Raw genomic sequence first — 25,106 nt, 5'->3', positions numbered from 1 at the left:
GGCGGCGGGGCCCCGCGGGGCTGCGACAGGGGGAGGACGGAGGCTCGCGGTGGCTGTCCTGAATCCCCGGGGCCGCAGTCGCAGCCGCTGCTCTCGGGGAGGGCTGGGCACTGCCCCTGCTCTGGCAAAACTGTTCTCCTCAGTACAGTGCGTGCAAGACCAAAGCCTCGGGCTCTGCAAAACGCAGAGAGGAAACCACCAAACCGGGCAGTTCCTTTAACTTGGAAACAGAAACAAAAAGCAATCACCCCCCGATTTACAGGAAACCACGGGCTTTGACACTAAGCGTGTCATCCACAAAGCAGCCGCCCCATTCCCCCTGTGCTGGGCTGACGGGATGGGTGTCCCAGACCCCACCAGTCCGGAGCCCCTTCCCCCCTTACCCCAGTTTTGACCCTTTAGCACCCTCTCCGTGCCCCACGCGAACAGCCCGCCCCCGCTTTCCCTTCCCCCTGCATCTGCTGCTTTTTGCTTTCGCTTGCAAGTGCAGCTATCTGTCACCGCCCAGCTGTGATGCTCGGGGGGGGGCCCGGACCGCCCTCAGCACAGTTTCGCTTTCTTTTTCAGCGGACTTGTTTGTGCAGCCCCAGCCCCCCCCTGCTCCCCACCACCACCCCGTGCTGCCCCCCAACCCTCCTGTGCTGCCGCGCAGCCTCTCGCCCTGCGGAGCGACCGTGCGGGGCTCCTCGGCAGCCCTCCCCGAGCAGAGGGGACCCGGGGGCGCTTCAGCCGGTTGCCCCCGCTTTCGGGAGCCGCCGAGCCGGGGAAGCAGCCCCCGGGCGTGAGGGATTCCCGGGCGGCGGCGAGAGAGGCTGCCAAACCCCAGGCGCCGCGTGTCGCCCCCGGCCGCGGGGCCGGACCCCGATTTCAGCCGCGCCGGGCAGGGCTCTGCGCAGCGGCGCCCCGTCCCCGGCGGGGACCTGCCGCAGCCCGGGGCCGCCCGGGGCGGGCCGGCGGGGCCGGGCTATAAAGGCACCGGCAGCTCCGCCGGCGGCAGCCGTCGCCCGCGATCAGCCGTCGCCGCCGCCGCCTCCTCGCCCCTCCCGGAGCCGCCGTGGGAAACCAGGTGGGAGCGGGGCACGCGTGGGAGCGCCGGCCCCGGGGACCCCTCCTTGGGAGCGATGTGCATGGAGAGCCCTGCCCCATGGGGGGCACATGTGTCCCCCCCCGCTATGGGGGACACGCGTGGGAGCCCCTGCGGGGACACGTGGGAGCGCCCGCCCAGGCTGGGGCCCTGGGGACAGGGAGCTGCAGTGATGGAGGGACGGCGAGCGCTTCGGGGCTGCCCCGGGGCCGCAGCTCGGCGGGTGGGAGACTGCAAGGCACCAGCCGTCCCGGCTCCTTGGTCACCCGGGTGGCCCAGCGCACCGGGTACCGGTGCAAGTGCGGCCCTGGCCCCCCCAGCGAGGCTGGCGCGCTGCCCCGGATGGATGCAAGCAGGAGCGGCGCAGCTTGCAGCCCTTCCTGCCTGTCTGGGGCTTCTGCCTTTGGCTTTTTTGCCTTACCTCTTCTGTTCTGTTGGGCTTTTAACTTAGTTTTTGGTTCTCCTGATGTTTCTGAGGTTACAATGACTTTATAAATCAGATGTCTTAGAGAGAAGTGCCTGAGCAAGAGGCATGGTGGGCTCATGCCCCCCCCCCCAGCACCACCAGACTCCTGAGAGATGCTGCTGCTGCTGCCAAAACCTGACTTTGTGTTTCTTTCATTTTTAAAGCTACTTTGCCTGTGGGCTGACACCCTCAAAGGGGAAAAGACCAGCATGAAGGAGACAAAAGGAGAAAATGCCAAGACTTGGCAGGACCAGACCGCAAGGAGGGGCAAGGTAACTTCAGCATCTGCCCCCTGGCTGGGGGCCTGGGGGAGGCCTGGGCGCTGCGGTGGGGGGCCAGCCCCACGCCGGGGTGGGCCCAGGCGACCGCGTCAGCTCCCTCCCTCCACAGTGCGACCTGACCGGCTGGTGGGAGAACGACCTGGGCTCGCAGATGCACATCTTCAGCGTGAACAGCCAGGGCGACTTCAGAGGCGAGTACCACACCGCTGTCTCGAGCGCCCAAAAGCCAATCAAGCCTTCACCCCTCCACGGTTCCCAGCACTTGGACGAGGACGGACAATGCACGTTTGGCTTCACCGTCAACTGGAAGAGGTTTTCTGGTACGTAGGGGCAGCAGCTCCAGGCGGACGGGAGGGCAGTGCAGGCAGGCCCCACTGCTTGGCTTCGCCTCTCTGCTCTGGCCAGCGTCTGTCTGCCAAGCACCCTGCAGACAGCATGACGCACCCTGCGACACCTCTTGCTGGGGCTCTTGCCGTGGGAGCTGACTCCTGCCTGCTCCCCACAGACTCCACCGCCGTCTTCGTGGGCCAGCGCTTTGTGGACGCCAGCAAGCAGGAGGTCTTGCAGACAGCCTGGCTCCTGCGGGAGAAGGTCGACTCCCTCCAGGATGACTGGAAAGCCACCAGGTGAGCAATGGGATCCCTGTCCCAAGGGTGTTTGCCCCTCTGCTGGGTGGGCAACCAAAGGGTCTGTCATGGACATGCTTCCCTGCAGGGTCGGCCGCAACGTCTTCACTCGGATGAACTTCAAGGAAGAATGAAAAGCCTCTCTGACACCATCTCTGCCAGCCTAGGAGGGAGAGGTGCTGTCGCACAGGTCACAGCAGCACCTGCCATGAAGGATTTGTCCCTTCACTTGTCATTTCTCACACTCATACTTCAGTATTTGCTGGCTCCCCAGCCTTGTCCCTGGCCAGGGGGACCTGGTGGGCCGGTCTGCAGCATCAGCTGTGCGCCGATGCCACCGGGGACTCGGCAGGAGCTCTGCTCAAGCTGGTCTGAGCTCCTTCAGCTAGAAGCTTCTTCCAAACCAGGAGCATCGGAGACAGGATGGGAACAGCCTGTGTGCCCCAGCTCTTCTCTAGCTGGGACCTGGGTCTCAGCTGAGGCGCTTGCTGTGCTCAGAGCAAGGAGATTTGCTCAGCTGCTTGCTGCCTCCAAACCTCATCTGTTGGGGGTGACCCTCATCCAGACATGGGGCCTTGTAGCATATCTGAACAGCTCTCGCCTGTCTGGAGAAACCATGACAGAGTCGAATCTTTTCTCTGATAAGCTTCTTACAGAGCACTCAGGAGCTGCCCCGTCATATCCCTCGTTCCCCTTCTCATGGGGACTCGTGCGGGTGCTGCCACACTGCGTGGTCCGACACATACCATCACCACCTCTGCACATCAGAGCTCTTGTGGGCATGCAGCATGAGTGTCTTCTTAAAAATGCCTTTTTGGTGCCTTCGCAGTCACCTCCAAAACAGTCTCATGAGTGATCGCTGCCCTGGAGTGTCCCCAGATGGGTCATCTAGGGCATGCATGATCCCTCTCTTGTCAAGGTTGGGCACCCCCCACCTGGCTCCCCCGGCCCCCAGGCTGTCTGCAAGTGCCTGCACTTGCCTGCCCCATCCCAGCCAGGCTCACACAAGGTGTCTCTCCGAACCTGCACGTCTGGTGACATGGCACCGGTGCGCCCACCGCCAAAATCTGCATGCACTCTCCCACAGTGGGAAGTGCGTGTGGGGGAGCGTCGCGCTGTGGTGCAAGTTCTGCTCTGAGGCTCTTTTCAGCTTTGGTGAAAAAGGCTCCAAAAGTGGAATAAAATGATTTTTTTTTCTCTTTAAACTCAGTGTTGTGTGTTTTGTAGACGTATGCCGGGAAGCTGGGCTAAAGCACTGCTGCAGGCAGCGGGAGCAGGAGGAGCATTTCCAGCCCCAATGGGCTTTGCAGCCACTGCAGGGCATTGCAGGCTGCTGAAGAGAGCCGGCCTGTGGCGGGGACAGGGAGTAGGGAAGGTCCTGGGGAAGCGGCGCAGGAGAGCAGAGGGCCTCTACCTGCACACACTCACGTTCTGTTTTCTGCTGCCAGGTGCTACTTCCACCCCAAGAAATCCCTAGGTTATCTGCAGTATAGATTTATTGCTAAAGATAAAGTGTTTCCTGTTCAGGGCTCTAACTAATGCTAATTCTTGCTTGCCCTGCTTGGTGTTGTCGAGTGCCTCCCCTTATGAGCTCTGGGGGATCCCACCTGCAATGGAGGTGGGATGACCCGCTCCTGCTTTGAGCTCTCCTGGTTCCAGTCTGCCCTGACTGCTCGGTCACCCAGCACTGCTGCTTTTCAGACTGCCCCGTCCGCGCTTAGACCTGAGCAGGAGCCATGCTCCATGCACAGCCGTGGCACTTCTGTTCACACCAGCACCATCTCTGAGCATCTCACCCAGTTCTCTTGAACCCCTTTCAAACACACAACCCCGAGCTTAACGTGCTGCAATTTCAGCACTTGCAGCATTCTCGTTCCTTTTTGGTCCAAAACCCGCGTTTTGGTTTGTGATGGGGTGGGCGCGTGCCGATTTTGGCAGCACTCGAGCAGCGCCTCCGAGCGCAGGCTGCCTCAGCCTGGCGCAGTGCTTTGAGCAGCTCCGAGCAGCATGGGGCGACAGGGTGGCACAGCCCAGCCGTGTCTGTCCTGCGTCAAGGGAGCCGGGGTTGGGGCTCTGCATGGACCAGGGCGCCTGTGGCAAGAGCATAACTCTGGGGGCCCTTTGGCAAACCGAGCCATCTGCCTGGAGGCTGCGTCTGCTGGAGACGCACGGGAGGTCCAGGTCCAAAACTCTGCTTGAAGTGATTAATGTCATTTACTGGAAACAGGAGGCGTAGCGGGAAAGCCTTGCTGGAGGAACAACTGCTGTCAGTGCGCGCTTGTGTTTCCTGAGCTGCCCACTCCCCGCCCGAGCAGCTGATTTCCAGGAAAGTCAGCTCTGAAGCTGAAGGCGTTCCTCCAGCCACCTGGCCCCGGCCTGATCCCGTCCCCGCAGGGCCGGCAGGCTGTGGGCTCTCACCGAGCTCTCCGGCAGCCCATGGCGCTGCGCCACCAGCGCGACCCGGCTCGCGGAGCTGCTGTCTCCTGCTGCTCCCCCGGGTTTCCTGACGCCGAGGACCTTGGAAACGTTTTATTAATAGCACCGATGGCTTTAGCAAGCTTTTTCCATCTGTTTTGGCCTCCTTGTCGTGGATTTGCAGATTGTTTGCTCTTCGTGTTTTTTCTTTTGAATGCATCTCCTGATTCATAAACAACGTTGTTTTCTTCACGTTGCCTCCTTTCTGTCCGCAAATTTTACCAGCTTTTCCAGGTCTTTTACAGCCTTCCTGTAGGGTCTGCTCTTTCACAGCCTCTCAGAAGGGAGCACGGTTATGCTGCCTACCCCCCCCCCCCCCCATGGTGTTCTTAGGTCTGCAGCATTTCAGCTCTGTGGCTGCTCTGCTTGAAGTCCCTTTCCAGCGAGCTTCCTCACTTCCCAGCATTTTGAGACAGTATTTAGTCCAAGGAGCTAGTTTACAGGATCCTCAGGATCAGAAAAGCGGGGAGCAGAGGGGCCGGTGGCCGGCTCAGAGGTGTTGCTGATGCTGCACAAAGGCAGCTGCCACTTGTACTGCACGCATCCTCCTGACTGCGTTATCACCACCCAGCAGCACCAGTGCCAGGACGCAGGCTGCCAAGGGAGAGAGGCAGCAAGCCAGGGAGCTGGCACGAGTATTTACATGCCTTAAGGCCAGTGAGGGCAGCCAACAAGGCTGCAATGCACCCAGCCCCTTGGGTTGCCTGCAGATTTTGGGGCAGCGGGTGACAAGATGTGGTGATGCCAGATGCCAGTGAGTGCCTGTGGCTGAGGTCACTTCTCTGCAGGTGTTTTGCACTCATCAGTGCTGGATTTGATCTGTTGTTTTAGTGCCCAGCCACGAGAGCTGCTTGCAGAGCTTTGCATGAATTTCTGCCCTGCCTACACCAGTCTCAGCCACAAACACTTCACCAGTCACCTCCGTCTAGCTCGTGTCCATCGGCATGGCACGGCTGCCCAGCAGGGTCCCCCCAACCCCCCTGCAGACCTCACCGTGGGATAAAAACCAGCTGTTGCTCCTACATCACATCCTCTTGGTCTCGGTCGTTCACACACTGTGACCCTTCAGGGGGCTGGAAGCCAGAGGAGGCAGGAGGCACCTTACAGAAATGCACAGCATACCGCTGCTAGGGTCTCACAGACACTCTCAGGGACATCGTTCGTTAATAATAATAATAATAATAATTTATTGGGATCTTCTTGGCATAGGATGACACTCATATAGGGTCTCAAATCTCTCAAACAGGATGATGGTGGCTGTCCAGACAGTGACGGGAATCCCCATTGCGAGGGTCCTTGCGGCGGCGGTCTCACCGGGATCAGGTGGGACACCCCGAACCGCTGCTCTGCACAGTTCCCGCAGCCCTGCTGGCCGTGCTCCTCCGTGATGGCTCCAGTGCATGCATGATCCATCGTTACTGATTATCTTAGTTATATAGAAAACTTGTCTTAAATGTCTTAACCACATACAGAAGACTGTCTTACATGACCTCTCCTTCAGGAACAAGATTCATCAGCTGTTTACAAGCACCTTATCTAGATATAGTTTGCTTACTTCCACAGCAGGAGCTCTGGAAGGGAGGGCCAGATTCTCCACCCAGGCTGTTAACTCACATATTTAAAGCATATGAATTGGACCACGAAAGCAGGAAGATTGTCTGAAATTATCTCCTGGGGGGTTCCTGTAACCATCAGTCTAACGCCTAACTGCAATAATCCAGAAAAAAATCACCTGTTTCAGTGTCCAATGACTCAGGGTCCAATGACTCAGGGTCCAATATCTCAGGGTTCAATGATAATCCCGTCACTATCTCAGCAAAGCAGATAGAGCGGGGAAGTTCCTGGATCACCCAGAGGATTTATAGCTAATTCCTCTGGGTGTGTGCAGACCACAGCCCTGATACCCAGCCACACTGCTGTGATAACTAAAGAACAAACTTGATTTTCATTTTTATTACTCATTTATAACTTAATTCCTATAGCTCTTGCTACATGATCTGGGTCCGTGTGGTTACCATTCCCACCAGCCTCTCCAGTCCAGGTTGGGACAACCTGCTCGGGAATTGTCCACAGCAGAGCCGCTGCTAAAACCACCAGCGTAGAGGCAGCCTTGCTCTTCTCCTCTGCCCCTCTCCTCCAGCTGAGCCCTTTCTGCAGCCTCTCCTGGCAGGGAGTTCATCCCAGGTGCATGGGTGAGCTCCTCCGCCAGCTCCACAGCCCCGCTCTCCCAGCCCGCTCTGGAGAACGCAAGCTGCTCTGAGCCCTGATTTTCGTAAGAAACTGTTTTTTTCCAGGGTTTCCGACTCAGGAAGGTGAAATCTCCACAGATAGAAAAGCCCACAGAGAGCGAAGGGGTTTTGCCCAAAGAGGAAAGACAGCTCAAGCAGGAGCGTACCAGGGAAGTGGAGCCCGGCCTCCCCGGCAGCCCTCTCCCTGCTGCTCCCTTACAGCCACACGTGAGCGGCTGCAAACATGCCAGGGGACAGAGGCCAGCGACCCACCAGCCCTCCCGAGCATCCCTACCTCACCCAGCACAGCCCTCTCCCCCAAATCCCTGCTGAACCCCACGAGCCAGTACTTGCACCCACTCGTCCCAGGGCTGCGCGGTGCTGGGGACCCAGCTCCGGCCGGGAGCGGGGACACCCACGGGGCTCGCCGGTCACACCGCGCTCCTTGCACAGGACAGGACGTCCCTCAGCGGAGCAGGAGATCAGCACGTCTTATCAAACTTCCCCTTTCACTTTCCTTCTTTGTTTGCTCAGGAGCCTCTCTGGGAAAGTCAACAAGATAGAGGGGTGAGATAACAGCTGGTATGTGCTAATTCCTTGAAACGTTTAAAAACAATAAAAACAACAGCCCCCGTCTCCCCGCCGGTCTATAAAAAGGCTCCACACACGCTCCCCAGCCAGCAAACCCCAGCAGTCGCAGCAGTTCAGCAGCAAGCGCCCGCTCTCGAGGAGGATGGACAGGCTCAGCATCGCGCTCATCCTCACCCTGGCGGCAGCATCCACCAGCGCTTCTGAGCAGACCAAGGTAAAAGGGAGGCTGATGCCCAGGAGGGGCAGCACGCTGCGCCCGGGGCCGCAGGGTGCCCTGCGGGGTGCCTGCTCCTGCGTCTCAGCCCCTGCCCTGGCCGTGCGGGGCAGCCGGGGCTGATTCCCTCTTTGCAGTGTGTCCTGACAGGATTTTGGATCAATGAGCTGGGCTCCAACATGACCATCAATTCCGTGAACAGCCAAGGCGAGTTCTCTGGGTTGTACCACACGGCCGTGACAGCCACCAAGAACGAAATCAAGATTTCGCCGCTGCAGGGATCCCAGCACCACAAGAACAAGCCGAACCAGCCCACCTTCGGTTTCACCGTCAACTGGAGTTTTTCAGGTGCTTCACCCTTCCCCAGCCTCCCCGTGGTGTCCCCAACAGCCCCTTGCCCTCCCCCATGGTGTCCTCAATGCTCCTCCATCCCCAGCCCAGGAGCTGCTTGTGTGGTGGCACTCCCTGGTCCCCATGTCCACCTCGTGTCCGGGTCAGGTCCAGCCCGAGAAGAGGAGGACCTGGGAACTGTCAGCCACGTGTCACCACAGGGCACAGAGGGGTTCTCCGCTGCAAAGCTGCCTGTTACGAGCTACCCATTATGAGCTAGGACCAAAACCCAGCCGTCCATATTATTTGTGGATGCTCCCTTTATGAGTTGATGAGACCCCTGCAAGAGGCTGCTCTTGACCCTAGCTGGTCAGAGCAGCCTTTTTCACCCCAAACTGGCTCATTGCCTCCTGAGCACAGGGAAACCCCTAATCTGGAGGGTTTAGAGTACTGGTAGGAAGCATCACGCTCCCAGTGTCCTGGGTGCACCCTGCTCACCCACTCCCCACTGCATGGAGTTGCTCTGTGACCCTTCACAGATGCAAGCAGGGTGCGGGACCTTTATTTGTCTGAATGGTGTTGTCCCCCCTTGCCTCTGGCCCTGGCACTTACCCCACCTCCCATTCCTTCCCTGCAGACTCTACCACTGTCTTCACGGGCCAGTGCTTCGTGGATGAGGATGGAAAGGAAATTCTGAGGACCACATGGCTCCTGAGACAGGAGGTCGATGACCTCAAGGACGACTGGAAAGCCACCAGGTGAGCATTGAGCAGAGCAGGGCCCATGAGTCCATTAAAGCATCTGGAAAATGCTCTGATGCTAATCACTGTGCTCAGGATGTGTTTTATTGGTGGTCATCCCCTGTGCTGCACGGGGTTCAGACCAAAAAGTCCCTCCTGGTCTTGATGCACCAAGGTACAAGCTCTGTTTCCCTGCAGTATCGGCAGCAACGTGTTCACCCGGTTCCTGTGATAGCACACGCAACCATCACAGAGGAGTTGGCTGTGTCCTATGTTCTCGTGTGGCCCCTGTTTCGAAGACCCCTGCCCACCCCATCCATCCTCCCGGCTCTGCGTCTCCCAGGTGGCTGCTGGAGGGTTGCCAAGCTGCTCCTCTCCCATGACCCTGCAGAACTGCTCCACACACAATAAAGCTCCAGGACTGCCAAGTCTCTTGTGTTGTCATTGCTCACAGACTTTGGGGTAAAGCCTGGCTGGGTCCTGTCCCCCACCTCCCCTCCATGTGCCTCAAGGAGATGCTGGGCCTCGTGCCTTTAGGGACGCCTTTGGGGACTGTGCACGGGGCATCCCCTCCCGTGAGGTCACTCCCTTGGGGACCGTGCATGGGGCATCCCCTCCCGTGAGGTCACTCCCTTGGGGACTGTGCATGGGGCATCCCCTCCCATGGGGTCCCCTGGGCAGCCTGAGCCCCCAGCCCCTGTGTGCACCTTGTGCCAGCTCCTGTGACCCCGGTCACTGGTGGAGGGGACCCATCCCTGCTCTGCAACACCCACTCCTGGGCTGGAGGGATGGGGCAGAGCGGTGAGGGGGGGGGTATGGTGCAGACCTGGGGGCCACATCCAGTGGGATGAGTGCAGCAAAGACTGGCCCAAAGTGGCTGAGGGAGGGCAGGGACAAATCTGCGGGCTCTCTGGGACCCTGATGCTGAGTGAGGTGGCCCCAGCAGATGGCTGCAGCAAGCCAGGACGCGTGGAGCAGGTACCTGAGCTGGAGAGCACGTCCTCGCTGTGGCTGCTCCTCTCTGCCGAAGGAAAAGGCATCCCTAGCTTTTGCAAACTCCGTGAATCACCACCTCAGTGTGGGTCTTGGTGGTCCAACTCCAATTTTAACTTCAGCACATGTACCAGAAGGCCTCAGCAGCACTTACAATGGGGATTGATTCAGCGGTGTCCAAGAGCTCATGTTGCAAGCTGTCACTTCCCCCAGACCCAAGGAAAGCTCAGCACAGCCAGGGAAAAACAGCTTGGAAAAGCAGCAGAAACTTCTGCCGGAAGGGGACTATCACTGGGACAAAATCCCGGGGGAAGAGGTGCATTTGTTGCGCCTGGGGAGAAGAGCCGGTGAGGCTGTGCACCCCAGCATCACCATGACTGGTGGTGGCAGCGGGACGGTGCGGGAGCAAGGAGCAGGGCTGGTGGCACCACACCGGGAGGCCCCGCAGCCCCTCTCCCCTCTGGCCCTGGGCTGCGGGCTGTGCAAGTGCCACACGCCGTGCCGCCTCTATCTATAGCCGCCACTCGCCCCGCGTGCCTCGGCACTGCCGGGTCACGCAGACCTCCTCGCCTCACGTTTCCCGGGCGCCCTGCCACCACGGGGCTCCAGTTACCGCCCGCAGGGCTATAAAGGGGGCCGGGGTGCGGGGAGCCGCGGCAGCCCCAGGCCATGGCGAGCAGCGGTCTGGCCCTGCTCCTGGCCCTGGCCCTGGCGACGCGCGCCAGCCCGGCTGGGAGGAAGGTACGGGGCCGGTGCGGCGCTTGCCCTGGGGATGCGGCGGGAGCAGCCGGGGGGCCCCTCTCTTTAACGCCTTTCCCGGCCGGGACAGGGGGTGCAGGCAGGCAAGCTTTGCAAGTGCAAAGCGCAGACTTGGGAGGTAACGCGGGCAAAACACAAAATGGGAACGGCCGCCCCTGTGCATCCGTTTGCTCCCGCGCCAGGACCGCGTGTCCACGCCAGCGCCGGGGGGCTGCAGCCCCACCGCCCCGGGGGAGCAGGGAGGGCCCCATCCCGGCACAGTGTCCCGCATCCCCTGCAGTGCGAGCTGAGTGGGCTGTGGAGGAACGATCAGGAGTCGCTGATGGAGATCTCAGCAGTGCGGGCCGACGGCGGCTTCCAGGGCGAGTACCTCACGCGGGTGAGCCTGGCTGGCGGCTGCATCCGCGTGTCCCCCCTGAAGGGCGCCCAGCACGACCCCGGCGAGGCGGCCTGGCCCACCTTTGGCTTCACCGTGCGCTGGGAGAGGTTCTCCAGTAGGTGCTGGGCCACGCGGGGATGGGGCGGGGGCGGGGAAGGCACCACCATCCGCGCCGGGGAGCGAAACCTGTGTTGTGCAAAGGCTTTGGTGCGTGTAAGCGCGGGGACACAGCCCGGGAAGGGGGGAGTCAGGGAGGGGGTCATTGCTCGGGTGGAGCGATGGGTGCAGCAGCTGGCTCGGAGCAGCTCCTGCTCGCCCGGCGCCCTTGGGTGGCTCCGCGAGGTGCGTGGGGTCCAGTCCAAGGTGCTCACGACGGGTCTGGCCCCATCGTCCCTGCGCTGGTTCCCGCAGACGCCACCGCTGTCTTCGTGGGGCAGTGCTTCGTGGGCCCGGGTGGCAAGGAGCTGCTGGCCACCACCTGGCTGCTGCGCGAGGCCGTCGGGTCGCTGGAGGACGACTGGAGAGCCACCAGGTAGGGAGGAGGCTCGGGGAGCCCCTGGGCAGCCATGCTCGCCGGCCGGAGCGCGGCAGCTCTCTGCCTCCCCGCAGGGTGGGCAGGAACGTCTTCACCCGCAAGCGCAGCCCGAAGGGGAAGGTCCTGCAGAGCTGGTCTCCCTCCTGCGACGACAGCCTGGCGCCCGCGCCGTGACGGCGCCCGCAGCCCGGTGACTCCCGCCGTCCCCCCCGCTTGGCCTCCCCCCGCAGTCTGACTGGCAGTTCCCCCGGTGGAGCCCATCCCCAGCCGGGCAGGGAGCCCTCCTCGGCTTGAAGCACGCACCCGCGAGTTTCCAGCCCCTGGAGCCGGCCGGGTGCTTTCCCGTTCACGGGAGAAGTGCTGCCACCCCGGAGAGGCAGCGCAGGGAGGCGCGCGCTGCGGTGCACACCCCGAGGCTGCCAGAGCCACAGGGCAAATACAGTGACGGCCAGCGTGGCCCCCAGTGTCGCCCAGGGTGGTTTTTTCCTCCCCTGCCTCACACTAAAGCAAAAAGTGAAAATGTTAGCAGGGACATCAGGCTGGTGGGGGGAGATGTTAGTCTGCCGAAGCAAAAAGCCTTCAGTCCTCTGTGGCGTGTAAAAGCATTGCAACCCGCCGCCGCTGCCAGGGCTGGGCCAGCAAAGCGGGGGCGTGTGAGGATTCAAGTCAGCAGCGGCTCCTAGCCCAAAATTTTAAGGAAATGAATTTCCAAGCAAGGAAGCTGATTTTTATCCAGGGTGCTCTTAGGGTGGGGCCTTAAAAGCAGAGGAAAAAACAGCAATAAGGAGTGATTTCCAAGTGCTGCAGAACCCCTCTGCCGCTACGCAGCCGGGGACGGCTCGGCACAGAGCAGCCGCTCAGGTCGGACCCGGGGTTTGGGAATGAACGGGAAAATCCCACCTTACCTGAAATGTTAGGGAAAGGGGCAGCCCTTGCTGCGAGGACTTGTCCCTCGGGGGAATGGGCATGCCAGGGAGTTAGGCACTCAGGGGTCCCCGTGAGGTCAGGCGGGGGGGGGAGCGGGGCTGCGGTCCCCGCCAGTCATCACCCGCTGAAGAGCCCCGTCCCCATCCTTCATCCCAGAGCCGGCGCCAGGACCAGGCCCGCTCGGGACAGCCGTGCCACCTCTATCTATAGCTGCTGCTCGCCCGCGTGCCTCGGCACTGCCAGGTCACACAGACCTCCTCGCCTCGTGTTTCCTGGGCGCCCTGCCACCGCCGGCCAGCACTTGGCCAGCCGGGCGCTCCAGTTACAGCCCGCAGGGCTATAAAGGGGGCCGGGGCGCGGGGAGCTGCAGCAGCCCTGGGACCATGGAGAGCGGCGGTCTGGCCCTGCTCCTGGCCCTGGCCCTGGCCCTGGCCCTGGCAACGTGCGCCAGCCCTGCCGGGAGGAAGGTACGGGGCCGGCGTGGGAGCCGGCATGGGTGGCGGGATGCTGCGGGGATGCTCCCCGCTAGGGATGGCGGGGGTCTGCCCGGAGACCCCACGCGCTGAGCCATCGCGTGGGGAAGCCCGAGGCCTTGCAGAGAGCTTGCAATGGCATCGCCAGGGTGGGTCCAGCGTGCCCCACGGCAGCCCTCGCCTTGCAGTGCGTCCTCTCAGGCTCGTGGCGGAGCGACGGCGGCTGCCGGATGGTGGTGTCCATCCTCGGGCAGGACGGCGGCTTCTCAGGCTCCTACCTGCCGGGTGCCGTTGCCAGCGACCCCCAGATCCCGGCCTCGCCGCTGAAGGGGTCACAGCAGGACGCGGGGCTGGTGGCGCAGCCCACCTTCTCCTTCGCTGTGCACTGGCAGCACCGAGGTACGCGATGGGGGGGACGGGGCTGGGGGCAGCGCCCGCAGGCGGCCGGTGCCCCGGCTCATGCCGGCCCGTGCAGAGGCACCGGGAGGCAGCACGACGGCCTTCGTGGGCCAGTGCTTCGTGGATGAGGCCGGCGAGGAGTCCCTGCACGCCCTGTGGCTGCTGCGGGAGGAGGTGGCGAGCCCCACCGAGGACTGGAAAGCCACCAGGTGAGCACCGGGCTGCACCGCGGGGGAGGCCGGCGGGGGGGAAAAGGGACCCTCGGCTCTGGGCAGCAGTGAGCAAGGGGGTCCTGGCACCGCCGATGGGGGACTGGCCTTCAGGGACCCCAGTGCTGGTGGCGCCACCAGTGCCGGATGCCTGGGCATCCTGCCGGCAGTGCCCCAAGCCGGGTGAGCTGCGGTGACGGGGGGCTTCCCGCAGGATCGGCACGAGCGTTTTCACCCGGATAAAGTGACAGCAGGCGGGAAAATCCACCAGGCGAGGCCACCGCCACGAGGAGACAGCCTGCACCTGCCTGCTGCAAGTTTGCAGCCCGCACATGAACGCTGCACATCCGGGGAAAAATAAAAGGCTATTTTCTTTTCTTTTTTGTGGAAAAGCAGCTCTTGGCTCTATATTCTGCCCTGCCCATCCTCCCCCCCCAGGGGGGCTCCATCCCTCGGGATGCACGCAGGAAGGCGCAGCATCCCACAGCCTCCCTGAGGACGCCAGGGCTCCCGGGCCACCACCCTCTGGCGCAGGCAGCCCCGCCACCTGTCCCTGCCGCCCCGGTGCTCCGCGTCCGTCCCGCGGGGCTGCTGGTTTTCAGACGGGCTCCCAGATTTCTGCTAGTTTTTCCTGTTTCCACCAATATCCAGCAGCTGGTGCTAGTGGGCAAAAATAATGATGTGGTGCTTACGGAAGGCTTAGGCTGCCTTCAGAAAGGGCTGTCCTCCTCGCTGCTGCTGCTAACCGAAACTCCTGCCCCTCAGGGAGATGCTCCTCCTGGTCTCAAAGCCACACAGAAGGTACTCATCCTACTGCCTTTGACCCAGGATACAGCGGGAAGCGGGTCAAGTTCTGGACTAAAAGAGCTGACAGGGAGGTGATCCCAAGCTCAGGCCACATGTTGGCCTCATCCAGAGTGTGCAGGTTTGGGGGGAGCCTGTGCAAACGCCAACGGCAGAGCACAGCTTTGCAGAAAGCACGTGCGCATGCACAGGACACACAGCGCTGCAGCGATGCACATGCAGCACAATGCGCACACGCAGCACAGCGCTTCCTGGAGGGACAGGCTCACAGCAAAGACCTGCCTCCTGCTCTCCAATCCCTGCAGCATTCAAGGAAACAAGGTGTCATCAGCAGTCTCCATCAGGGAGGAGGTTTATCACGTAGATACCAGGCTCCTCCTGTTCCTTTTGATAAAAAATAGCAGCACTGCAGCAGCACCGAGACCTGCAGAGCAATCGTCCCCCCAAACTGTCCATGCAGACACATCCCAAGTGCAGTACCTGAGCTGGCTTCGGCCTCCGAGATACCCCAGCCTCTCAGTCTGCTGTCTACCACAGTGTCTCTGCACCGAAGGGCTGCGCTGCCTGGCACGGTGCCTCATGCCAAGAGCTTGCGTCCAGATGCTTTCACTGAGGCACCCTGCGTGTTTTCCTGGCTGCCTGCCCGCTCTCCCGGAGCTATCTTTTCCTGACACTTGGCCAAGCAGTCGAGACCTCTCTGGAGCGCAGGGCTGACCCTGTTGCTCCTGGCCACACACCAGCTCCAGTGCCCGCTCCCTGCACTGCTAGCAACCCTGCAACACTTTAGTTTTGATGACTCATATAAGTATTGATCAGCACTGGGCCAAGGCTCAGCAGCGTGAGTGCAGTGGCCATTTGAACCTCCTGCGGGGCTGAGCAGCTTCCTGGGGATGCAGCAGTACATCTGGTCGGAGGGCTGCGCGTGGTATCTGCCCACACCGAGGGCACCAGCCTCCAGGTCTCTGCCAGTCCTGCCTTCCTGGAGAAAAGCAGGCTGCAAGGAGACACCAGCGTGGCCTGTGCTTGCTTGCCCCCGTCAGGAAAGCAAAACAGCTTCCACCGGCTCTTGGGGCCACAGTTCTGAAGCGGCAACCCACAGATCTGGTGGCTCTGAAGAGGGAGGATATGAGGGAAGGCTTAACTCCAACCGTCCACGAGGCCTATAGGCACTCCAGAGAAGAAAATGCGAGGTGTCTTCAAAAAGCTCTTGAAGAGCTCTTGTCCCAGGCCTCAAGAGCTGCTCTGGAGAGCCAATGATATCAGCAACATGCAGCCGGACAAGGGCAGATGCAGAAATAGGCCAGGTGAACACGGTCGCTCCCCATCACTACCCGACCCCCACCTGGGCTTTGGTGGGGACAGGTACAGACAGGTTTTCCAGCCACCCTGGCACCAGCAGTTGCTCCTGCACCCTGTGTTGAGCAGCCACACTCGCCTGCTCCGGGAAGCGCCTGGCCAGAGTGGAGGGTACATTTCTACAAGAGAGGCAGTCAGAGTGCTCTCAGGCTGCAGTGGGAAGGCAGGCTGTGGGGACAAGCCACCCGGCTCCAAAGGTGGCAGCACAGGTCCCAACAAAAGTGACGTCTCACAGCTCTCAACTCCAACCAGAGCAAGCAGGTAAGGCTGAGCTACGCTCATGCAAACTCTGTGATTTACTGCTGCCAGGCAGCAGCGGGAGAGGCCACAGCAGCCTGGAAACAGGCCCATTTGTGCTTCTCCGGAGCAACTTTGTGTGAAACACGGCACACAGACCCACGACTCTCCAAACTGCAGGTTCTGATGGACAAAACGGGCAGACCCTAGCCTACCTCAGAGGGGAGGGCGTTCAGCCCAGCAGCGGTTCAAGGAGAGGCAAACTAAGACAGGCAGCAGTCAGCACATGCAGAGAGCTCACTAGGAAGACAGAGGCTGTGCCACTTCAAAGGGCTCAGCAAGAACAGGAACCACAAGGGCTAACAGCTTCCCAGCTCCCCAGATGCCAGCCCCAACCCAGTCCTGATTTAGCAACCACCTGTCCGCACAGCAGGAACGGCCCTCCCGCACCCCCCTCGGCCGCGGGGACAGGCCTGGTTGCACCGCTCTGTCTTTGCTCTGCTTCCTGCGATTGTGCAGCTCCTCGGTTACAAAAGTGGAGGGGGGGCAGACATGGGCTCCTCTCGTTTCCTACAAGGGAAGCTGCTCAGTTCCGCTGCACCAGCAGCTTCGCTACACATGGCACAGCACAGCAGGCGCGTTGCCACTGCTCCCCCGACTTTCACGCTTGGGCTCTGGGTGCTCAGAGCGTGAATTCATCTCCAAAAGCACTCCAGGAGCGTTTGTACGTCTCTAAAAGAGGGGAAAGAGGGCAGCACCACACGGTAATTTTGCATGGCATTCCAGCGAGCCCTCTGCACAGAGTGCACCAAGGGGAACACAAGGCAGTGTCTGCTCCCAGGGGCTCTCCTGAGGTCACCCAGAAGACCAAAAGCAGGAGTAGATGTCAGTCCTCCTGCAGCCCAGGTCACTGCTCTGTTTGTTAAGCCATAAGGGGAGGGTGGCCACTCCCCAATCCCCCATTAGGCTCAGAAGTGGGGCTCCTGCACTTGGAGATAGTTTCACAAAGCTCCCAGACCTTTGCGCAGCCCCTAACCTCCGCTGCCCAGCCCAGTCCCCAACTGACAAGACCACAGAGGGCACAGCTGCGCAGAGGGCATGCTTTATTTACACATAATTAATATGGAAATGTCTTCACTAGCTTAGAACTGATGTAGGACAAGGAGAGATGCTCCACCAGTACTGCTAAGCTGAGCTGGTCTTTCCTGGAGTGCAAAGTGTTTCCGCTCAGCCTTGCAGAGAGCAATCACAGCCAGCTGACTGCCTCCCTGGCCAGCACAGGCACATGAGGACACGGCTTTGAAACCGGCCTGCATACAGAAAGCCTTCAGAAAAGCAAGCAGCTCTGCTGCTCTGTGCTGCTCCTGCTTTGGTAGTCTGGTACGAGGCATGCCCCTTCTCCCTGCGACACTGAAGTCCTGCTCTCAGGTTTGTGGGAGGGGAAAGGCTAGGCCCCAGAAAGCTGGATGGCAGACAGCATGCACGGCTGGGGAAGGACTCCACACCACCTTCTCTAGTCAGACCAAGAGCTGTGCCAGGGCTCAACAGCTAGCAGGAACAGGGGGAAATGCACGGCCTGGTGCAATGGCAGGACCACTCCCTTTAAGGGCACCGCAAGTCAGCATCCAGCTCGCCATCTCACACCCAGAAATCAGACAACAGTGTGGGGTTAAAGGGATGCTTGTGGCTGCCACACACAGTGAGAAGTACAGGACTCAGCCTGTTCAACTCCATCTGGGCAGGGGAGAAGTGGGACGGGGCACTTGTCACCACCTGCCTCCAGACAGAGCAGGTATCGGGCCCCTCAGGCACCCGAGTGCCCTCACCCTCACACCTCAGCCCTTCCGTAGCGAGCCACGGCACTCACTGAGGGCTACAGACCATGTCAACAGCCACAGCAGGAAACAAAGCTCCCAGAGTTTCCTACCTCATCCCTGATAGGGTCCTGTTACGGATATATGGGGCAGAGTGTACGAACAGGTCACCTCTAAAATGATTCCTCCCCGGTAAACCCTCTGAGCCGCCAGCTATCAGGAGAGTATTTAAAAGCATTTGCTTTGATAGATTATCTGTTAACACAGTTCTGCTTGTCCCTTCTCAACAGGGCTCCCAGCACCACCCTGACAAGCAAGATGAGATGGTGGTCACATCTCATCCACACGGTGCTGCTGGATGACAATGCTGGCAGTGCGTTCCACCCACTCCTGCCTCTTGGCTTCCCAAGCCGCTGTCACCGCTGAGCGCAAAGCATCGCTCCCAGAGCGCTGGTCCTGGGGCTGCAGAGGACCCAGCTCAGAGCTGGCTGCCACTGGAGGGTCAGAGGATGAGTTGCTGTTGAAAGCGGACCTGGGATCAGGCTTGGGTGGACTCTGCCCCTCTTCCCGTGACTGATTGAGGCTGCCCAACAGCGAGGCATCTTCAGGCTCTGGACTAAGCTTCTCCAGCACAGTTTCCTCCTGCACATCAGGTGCTGCCTGCCAAACCTGGCTTGGGAACTCGCGGATCTGCCGTGACAGCACTGCAAGAGAGGTAGAGCCAACCTTGTCATTCCCACCTGGAGAGCAGGACACATCAAACTTGTGGTCCTGTTCTGAGCACGGGACACCGCAGAGCCCATAGGAGAAAAGACATTCAACTAGGGCTGCCTCCTCCCAGCGGAGGCAAGGAAACAGTGCTGCACAGCCACCAGGCACAAGCACAGCTTGTGCCCCAAGAGGGAAAGGATCTACATAGTTCTGGTATTGCCCTTGACCCAGGGCCCCACCCCCAGGCAAGACTCAGCAATGGGGCTGAGGAAGAGTCCAGAGCTGGGGCAAGACAGTAAAGCCAAACCAAAAGCTCACCCCAGGCAAGGGGCTGTTGTCCAAGAGTTCAGGCCATCTCTGAGGGAAGTGCTCTGCCCTGGAGGGTGACACTTCACCTGGAACCAGGCCTCAGTCCCTGGGCACTCACCTCTGAGCTCTGGCTGTGGCCCTCTGCTCCCAAATGAATAGAGGCTGGGGGAGAGAATGAGGCAGAAGGACAGAACCAGGACCTGGAAAGGGAGAAAGAGGCCATCAGCAAAGCCCTCCTGACCTTAGGGCATACACAGGCATCACTGGCTGCAATTAATACCACTCTCCCAAACTTGGGGTGACAACAGAGACCCCTTCAGAAAAACCTGGGCTGAAGCCACTCACCATAATGCAGGTGCTTGCTGTGGTAGTTTTGGTTGTGGACTGCCTCACCAGGGCCTGAAGTTTCCGCAGCTGCTCAAGCAACGACCTGCAAGAAAGCAGGCAACGCAGATTAATGCAGCAGCTGAAGCAAGAACCTCTCCCTTTCCAGCCAGGGACAGATCGCAATCCTGAGGAGAGGAACAGCCTTCCATATCACAGCCCCAGCCACATCCCACAATGAGAACTCACATGTTCTGCTTCTGCAGCAGCTGCACCTTCTTCTGGAGCTCATGGTTCTGAGCTGTGCAGGTTGCCACCCTTCCCAGGAGAGACAAACAGCACAGGGGGGAGAAACAGAGAGGTTTTAATTTGTTAGCCAATGGCAGGGACTTCACTGGAGTCCCTCCTCAGAAAATCAGCCCCCAGCTCTACGGGTGGCTCTCTGGGGCAGATGCTCCTGGCATCTACCTGGCACCAGGTGGTGCAAAGCCTGGAGAATGACATCTCACACAAGGCTGGGGAAGGATGAGCCCTGACCTGTCCCTCAGAGAAGCATCACACTATCTATAATGATGCTTGCTCCTAACTGCACATCAGTCAGCCCTGTAGATCAGTGACACGAGGCTGCATTGCAAACTAGTCTGACCTGGAGAACATGTGGGCGCTGGCAAGCCAGTATTCTGCTTAAACTGAACAAGCCCTGGGCCATCTCCAAAGTTAAGAGAGCACAGAAAACCTTTTTCCAAGCTTTTGAGCCTCCTGAGAAGAGCTGCTGCCCAAACTATAGGGTCGACCTGACTTTCTGCCCAGGGTTGCAAGATCCCAGCAGCAGCAGAGTACTGCTGCCATGTGCAGGTACCTGTTTTCCAGGCCATCCACGTAGATCTTCTTCCTGCGACGACTATCCTGGGCTGACTGCTTGTTCCGGATCTTCCGTCGCACTTTCTTCAGAAGCCGCTCTTCAGCCTGCAAGAGCCGTCTCTGATGAGCAGCCACCCCAGGGTGTTGGCAACTCAGGCCTAACAAAACCCGTGGATGCCTCAGCGCTCATCCCTGCTGAGAAGGGCATCAACCCAGGTACGTTTGTCCTCTGTCTTCCCCAAAACACAGAATGAACTGGACTAGCTGGAAGGCAAACTCTGGCCTGATGACACAACCAGGAGTTTCCAGGTCTATCAAAAGAGTGAGGCACACACAAACAAGATGAAAAGCACACAGCTCACAAGCCATTAGACAAGCAGGAGGAAAAAGGCTGAGGGCAATTGTAGAACAATTGTCTTCTGCAAACAGTCACAACTGGGGAGATTGAAAGCAGCTAGGTTTCTTGCTGCTCTCCATATCTCTGCGGGCAGCCCAGGGCTACAGCCAAAGGGTATTTCACACTGCTGGAGATGTCTTGAGCAGCAATAGTAGCACAGATCTTTCCTCTCCATTCCAGTCTCTGCACAGCAGAGAGGAAGCCCCTGCCACAAGAAACCACATCACCTCCCAACAGCTAATGGGATGGCTGCTCTGCATCTACCTGACTAAAAAAACAGAGACTGCTTTGCATGTGGATCCCCCTGGCCCTTGAAGGGATCCACCTTCCCTGGACCTGCCAGATGGTGCCCTGAACTCAGCACCTGGGGGCTAATACTCTCAGCAAGGCACTGTCCTGCATTGTAAACCCCTACTCTGGTTGAAGTGTTCACGTACTTCGAGTCAGTTTGGGAGTTACCGGCTGTAGCAAGGACTCACTTTGGTCAGCGGCATGCTGGTTGGTAATGAAACACCTTCTTTCTCCAGGAGCTGCCTCTCCTCCTCCGTCAGAATCAACTCTGGGAAGTCGAACTAGAAAACAGCCAAAATAGGCCTGCTAAGAATCCAAAGTACAGTCCAGGGCAGAGAAGGCATACAGAACCAGGATCAGCTCTCCCAAAGCAGCATCACGCTTTCCTCAGAGATACCCCCACAGTAATTAAGCCAGGAGAGAAGAGGAGAATGTGAGCAAAGGCCGGGGCCCACCAGCACACACTTCCACGCCTTAGGGAGTCAGTACCTGCATGGTGGCTCCAGGCATATACTGGGGTCCAGCATCCACGGCGACAGCAGTAGGAAAACTGAAGTTCTGTTCCAGTGCCTCAGTTGGGCTTTCCAAACCTGTCCACATCTCTAGGGAAAGAGAAGAGAGTCAAGCTCCAGGCCTCTGTGAGGCAGCACAGACCCACTTGGCCAGCCAACTTTGAGCAGCATGAGACCACAACTGTACGGCCGCAGAGAACCACCAAGCTGGTTCTATCCATTGCTGCCTGGTTCCCACACAAGAAAACCCTACGCTGGACTGTTTTTCTGCTAGGCACAACACCACACGTTGCTAGAAAAGATAGACCCCCGACTTACCAAGGTCAATGGAAACATCTCCTTCTGCCACCTCAGACCTCACACTTTCCAGCACAGGCCCATCCTGATGAAGGGAGTAATTGTGATCAAACTGCACAATGTCTGAGCTCCGAGGGCTGCTGGCAAAGTCACTGCCAGGGCTATGGGACAAATTTTGGTCCTCAGAAATGCCACTGTCACTGTCAGCAGGTGAGTAACCCTGCAGCGTGCCTGGTTCATCTACAAAGGGGCTCAGCAGGGAGCTGATGAAGTCATCCATCTCCTTGTTGTTCAGAAGCTGCAGAGAAAAAGCTTCCACTAAGCAGGGAGCCAAACCTCCTGGATCACAACCCACCAGCAATTCCTCCAGAACAACTCACCTCAGGCTCTGGCAGGCCCCAGTCTTCCAGCAGGCTGCTCTCCTCTCTTGGGACTTCAGTGCAGGGAATATCATCCTTCAGGAGAAAGTCAAGCAGGTCCTCATCTGCCAGGGCAGCCAGTTCCTCTGGGCACGACATCTGAACAAGACAACCAAAATGACCACGGGCCCCAGTGGAGATACCAGCACTCCGCTGGCATATCACTCAGTCCCTGTGCTGAAGTACAAAGTCTCCTCGTGCAATGGGAACAGCGGTCAGCAGCCTGCAGAAATGACACCACGCAAGAGGCCAGTTCATGACTGCCATCCCAGCAAGGGTGTGGGCGCCACTTGCGGTTGCCCTGCATCGCCTTCCCTGCCAGCCTAGTCGGAGCAGGCCATCGGGGTGAGGCTCCACCCAGAGGGCAAAGTTCTGGAAGATGAGGGAAAGCGGAAGGGCCCCAGACTTTCTCCTGCAGAGAGCATACAAGGTAAACAAATTCCACCATTTCACTGATGCCTGAAGGTGCTGTGGCACTGACCTGCAGCTGGCCAGGCCAGCACTCCCACTGGCACCATTAAACTTTTGGATCTAGCTGACAGGTGTCACAACTTGGGAGGGGAAAAAAAAAAAAAAAAGCAGCCAGTGCAGACTGCAGCCACACAGCTGCTGCACCAGCTGCCAGGAAGCAGGAAGCTGATGTGCAGGGCAGCCATGCCAGACTGCACTGCTTACTGAGCCAAGTAAGCAGGAAATGGAGCAAGAAGAGGAAGGGGGCGGGGGGGCAAGGCAGAGTCCAAGCAGTGCTGGGGCCCGTTGTTTCCACGGGCACAGAATCCTCCAGCTAGGAAGCACGCACTGAACACGCAGCTCTGGGCAGGCAGCAAGGGAGGAAGAGAGCAAACGGGGCAGAAGGAAGGGCCACGGGAGCACCCCCGTACGTGGCAGACCCTGCCCGCGCACCTCGCCTGGTGGAGCCGAGACCTCTCACAGACGAGGCTGCCCGCGGCAAGCACGGCGCGGCCACGCAACGCACCCGAGGGGCAGCTGCGCCTGGCGGCCACTGAACACCGGGCAGCGCAGCCCAGGGCCGGACCCTGAGGGCGCCGCCTCCCCCGCACCGCAACGCCCGTTCTCCACAGAGCCAACCGCGCGTGCGCGACCCACAGTGCCCGGCACCTCGCGGGGCGCCAACGGCCGCACGGAGCCCGGCGGAGCCCCGGGGTCGCCAGCGCCGGGCCCTGCTGCCGCCCCAGCCCCCGCGGCGCTGTGTGGACGGCCCCAGCTCGCTCGGACGGGGGCGGGGGGGGGCACCTGACCCCCCCAGCTCCGGGAGGCAGGGGGCGGGAAGGGGTGGCAGCCCCGGACGCCTGGGCCCCCCCAGCCCCTTACCTCGCCGCGCGGCGCCGTCCGGCAGCGCCGCTTCCAACGCACCACGAATGACGTCAGCGCCCTCCCAGCAGGCCGCGCGCGCGGCGCGGGGCGGGGCGGGGCGGGGCGGCACCGCCCTGCCCGCGGGGGAGGTGGCGAAGCGGCGGGCTCCCATTGGCTGCCGGCACGCGGCGGTGGCGGCGCGCGCGGGAGGGGCGGTGCGCGAGGAGCCCCGTGGGCAGCGGGCAGCGTGCGCATGCGCATGCGCTGGCGGGGCGGGGCGGGAAGCGGGCGGTGCCGCCCCGCCGCCGCCGCCGCCGCAGAGGCTCGGCGGTCCTGGCCGTCCAGGCGCGCAGCTCCTGCCGGCGCACAGGTAGGCGGCGGGAGCGCCTGCTCCGCCGGGCTGGGGCAGGGCCTGGGGGCCGCTTACCGGGGGAGGGGTGCTGCTACCGAGGGGGGAGCCGGGGCAGAGCCTTGCGGCCCGGGGCTACGGGAAGGGTGTCCCCGCGGCAGGCCGCCCTCGGCCTTGTGGCCGGGCGGGCGGCGCCTCTGCGTCCCCGCGGGCCCCGGCCCTAAGGCATCTGCGCGAGGGGACGAGCCCGACTCACTGCGGCTGAAGCGAGGGGCTCGGGGAGGGGCCGTGCCGGGCAGGTAAAGCTTAGCAGCACCGTAGCCGTCCCCTGGGGGGAATTAACGGTGGAGGTGAGTCAGGCTCGTCTGTCTGCAAGTGCCCCAAGGTGAGTCAGAGCGTGCGAGCAGGATATTGCCGCTTCGCTTAATGCCCCGACTGGTGGCCGTGGTGTCTGTTCAATGCGGCCCGCTCGGAGGTGAGTGGGATGCGCCTTGGCGGACTTGTGTAGCAGAGGAGTCCAGCAGAAGGAAAATGGCAATATATGATTGAAAACCTGTGAAAGAGAAGGGGCAGTGGCTGGAAACGGCAGAGGCAGTTCCTGAAATAGAAAAGCCCTTTCTGGGAAACGTTAAGGTAGGCTCAGCCTAAACCCATGGTAGGTATGAAACCAGTGGAGATAGTGGTGATGGTGGGGCGGTTAACATTCCTCCAGTCTCACAGAGTAACTTGTCAATGAGCAGCCCTGTGCACGGGCATGTGGTGGGATATGGAGAGCGGTAGGAGCTCAGGGGTGCTGAAAACGGCCCCCAGCTGTGGGTCTGGGCAAGAGGCTCCTGGTGGCTGGGATGGAAATACTCTTCTGTCTCGTCTGGTACCAGGGCAGCAACGTAGCCTGCTGTAATTATCCGTCCGGAGGCCTGGTGCGAGTTCAGTGCCCCTTTCTCCAGCACGGGCTCCTTTCCCCGGCTGGGCGCTGGGCTAGGGCGGGCAGGGCACTGCAGGGACCAACTCCAGCCGGACGTGCCCCAGCGTGGAAGTGCCCCTGGCACTTCCTTTTCGCCGAGTCTGACCAGCTCGGCTGTTCGGAGCCAATTATAGCTGCCCTGCGCCGCAGGAGAGGAAGTTCCCAGCTTGTATGCTGCTGTGTCTGGAGGTATTTATAGAGGGGGTTATCACTGTCCCCCTCCCCGTTTGGAGCGCACCCATGGGGCTCAGCTGGGCTGGGTGCCTGCGAGGGAGGGAAAAGTGGCCTCTTTTAGAGTAGGCTTTAAATTGTGTATACGAAAGCGTTTGACAACTACGCAGCGATAGTGCATGTTAACAAGATGTCCAGAGCGGTAGCTCGTGAAAGAGGACCAGCTGCTGTGCTGGTGTGCAGTCAGGCCCCAGGGCTGACTAATTG

At 60.3% G+C, this 25,106-nt stretch overlaps 6 protein-coding genes across 7 annotated transcripts in view; 5 read left to right on the top strand and 1 right to left on the bottom strand.

The window, feature by feature from the left end:
• The first annotated feature begins 1,010 nt into the window (after positions 1-1,010).
• On the top strand, positions 1,011-3,662 carry LOC135324334 (avidin-like). Its single transcript, XM_064500370.1, has 5 exons — positions 1,011-1,066; positions 1,715-1,822; positions 1,941-2,151; positions 2,337-2,457; positions 2,546-3,662. The coding sequence occupies exons 2-5, from the start codon at positions 1,760-1,762 to the stop codon at positions 2,589-2,591; spliced, it is 441 nt and encodes a 146-aa protein (XP_064356440.1). The 5' UTR covers positions 1,011-1,066; positions 1,715-1,759; the 3' UTR covers positions 2,592-3,662.
• Positions 3,663-7,786: 4,124 nt separating this feature from the next.
• On the top strand, positions 7,787-9,463 carry LOC135324230 (avidin-like). Its single transcript, XM_064500024.1, has 4 exons — positions 7,787-7,965; positions 8,103-8,313; positions 8,933-9,053; positions 9,234-9,463. The coding sequence occupies exons 1-4, from the start codon at positions 7,894-7,896 to the stop codon at positions 9,265-9,267; spliced, it is 438 nt and encodes a 145-aa protein (XP_064356094.1). The 5' UTR covers positions 7,787-7,893; the 3' UTR covers positions 9,268-9,463.
• A 1,234-nt stretch (positions 9,464-10,697) lies between these two features.
• LOC112991929 (avidin-like) lies at positions 10,698-11,875 on the top strand. Its single transcript, XM_026114753.2, has 4 exons — positions 10,698-10,769; positions 11,068-11,281; positions 11,578-11,698; positions 11,776-11,875. The coding sequence occupies exons 1-4, from the start codon at positions 10,698-10,700 to the stop codon at positions 11,873-11,875; spliced, it is 507 nt and encodes a 168-aa protein (XP_025970538.1).
• A 1,136-nt stretch (positions 11,876-13,011) lies between these two features.
• Positions 13,012-14,055, top strand: LOC112991930 (avidin-like). Its single transcript, XM_026114754.2, has 4 exons — positions 13,012-13,095; positions 13,290-13,500; positions 13,577-13,709; positions 13,924-14,055. The coding sequence occupies exons 1-4, from the start codon at positions 13,012-13,014 to the stop codon at positions 13,955-13,957; spliced, it is 462 nt and encodes a 153-aa protein (XP_025970539.2). The 3' UTR covers positions 13,958-14,055.
• A 3,137-nt stretch (positions 14,056-17,192) lies between these two features.
• LOC112991941 (cyclic AMP-responsive element-binding protein 3) lies at positions 17,193-23,459 on the bottom strand. The gene is made up of 10 exons (XM_026114772.2): positions 23,374-23,459; positions 22,003-22,140; positions 21,644-21,920; positions 21,303-21,415; positions 21,002-21,094; positions 20,124-20,230; positions 19,514-19,582; positions 19,286-19,370; positions 19,059-19,140; positions 17,193-18,624 (listed from the first exon to the last, which is right to left on the bottom strand). Exons 2-10 carry the CDS (start codon positions 22,138-22,140, stop codon positions 18,251-18,253), a joined length of 1,338 nt encoding a protein of 445 aa, XP_025970557.1. The 5' UTR covers positions 23,374-23,459; the 3' UTR covers positions 17,193-18,250.
• A 155-nt stretch (positions 23,460-23,614) lies between these two features.
• Positions 23,615-25,106, top strand: part of LOC112991933 (talin-1) — a 59,835-nt gene continuing 58,343 nt past the window's right edge. For both annotated transcript variants that reach the window (XM_026114759.2, XM_026114758.2), the window contains exon 1: positions 23,615-23,725. The gene's annotated coding sequence lies outside the window, so the exon portion shown is untranslated. The remainder of the gene's footprint in view (positions 23,726-25,106) is intronic.

The sequence above is a fragment of the Dromaius novaehollandiae genome, chromosome W (genome assembly GCF_036370855.1).
Source record: "Dromaius novaehollandiae isolate bDroNov1 chromosome W, bDroNov1.hap1, whole genome shotgun sequence".
Classification (NCBI taxonomy): Eukaryota; Metazoa; Chordata; class Aves; order Casuariiformes; family Dromaiidae; genus Dromaius; species Dromaius novaehollandiae.
Note: the sequence above shows the minus strand (reverse complement) of the source record. Positions and strands in the feature narration are given on the sequence as shown.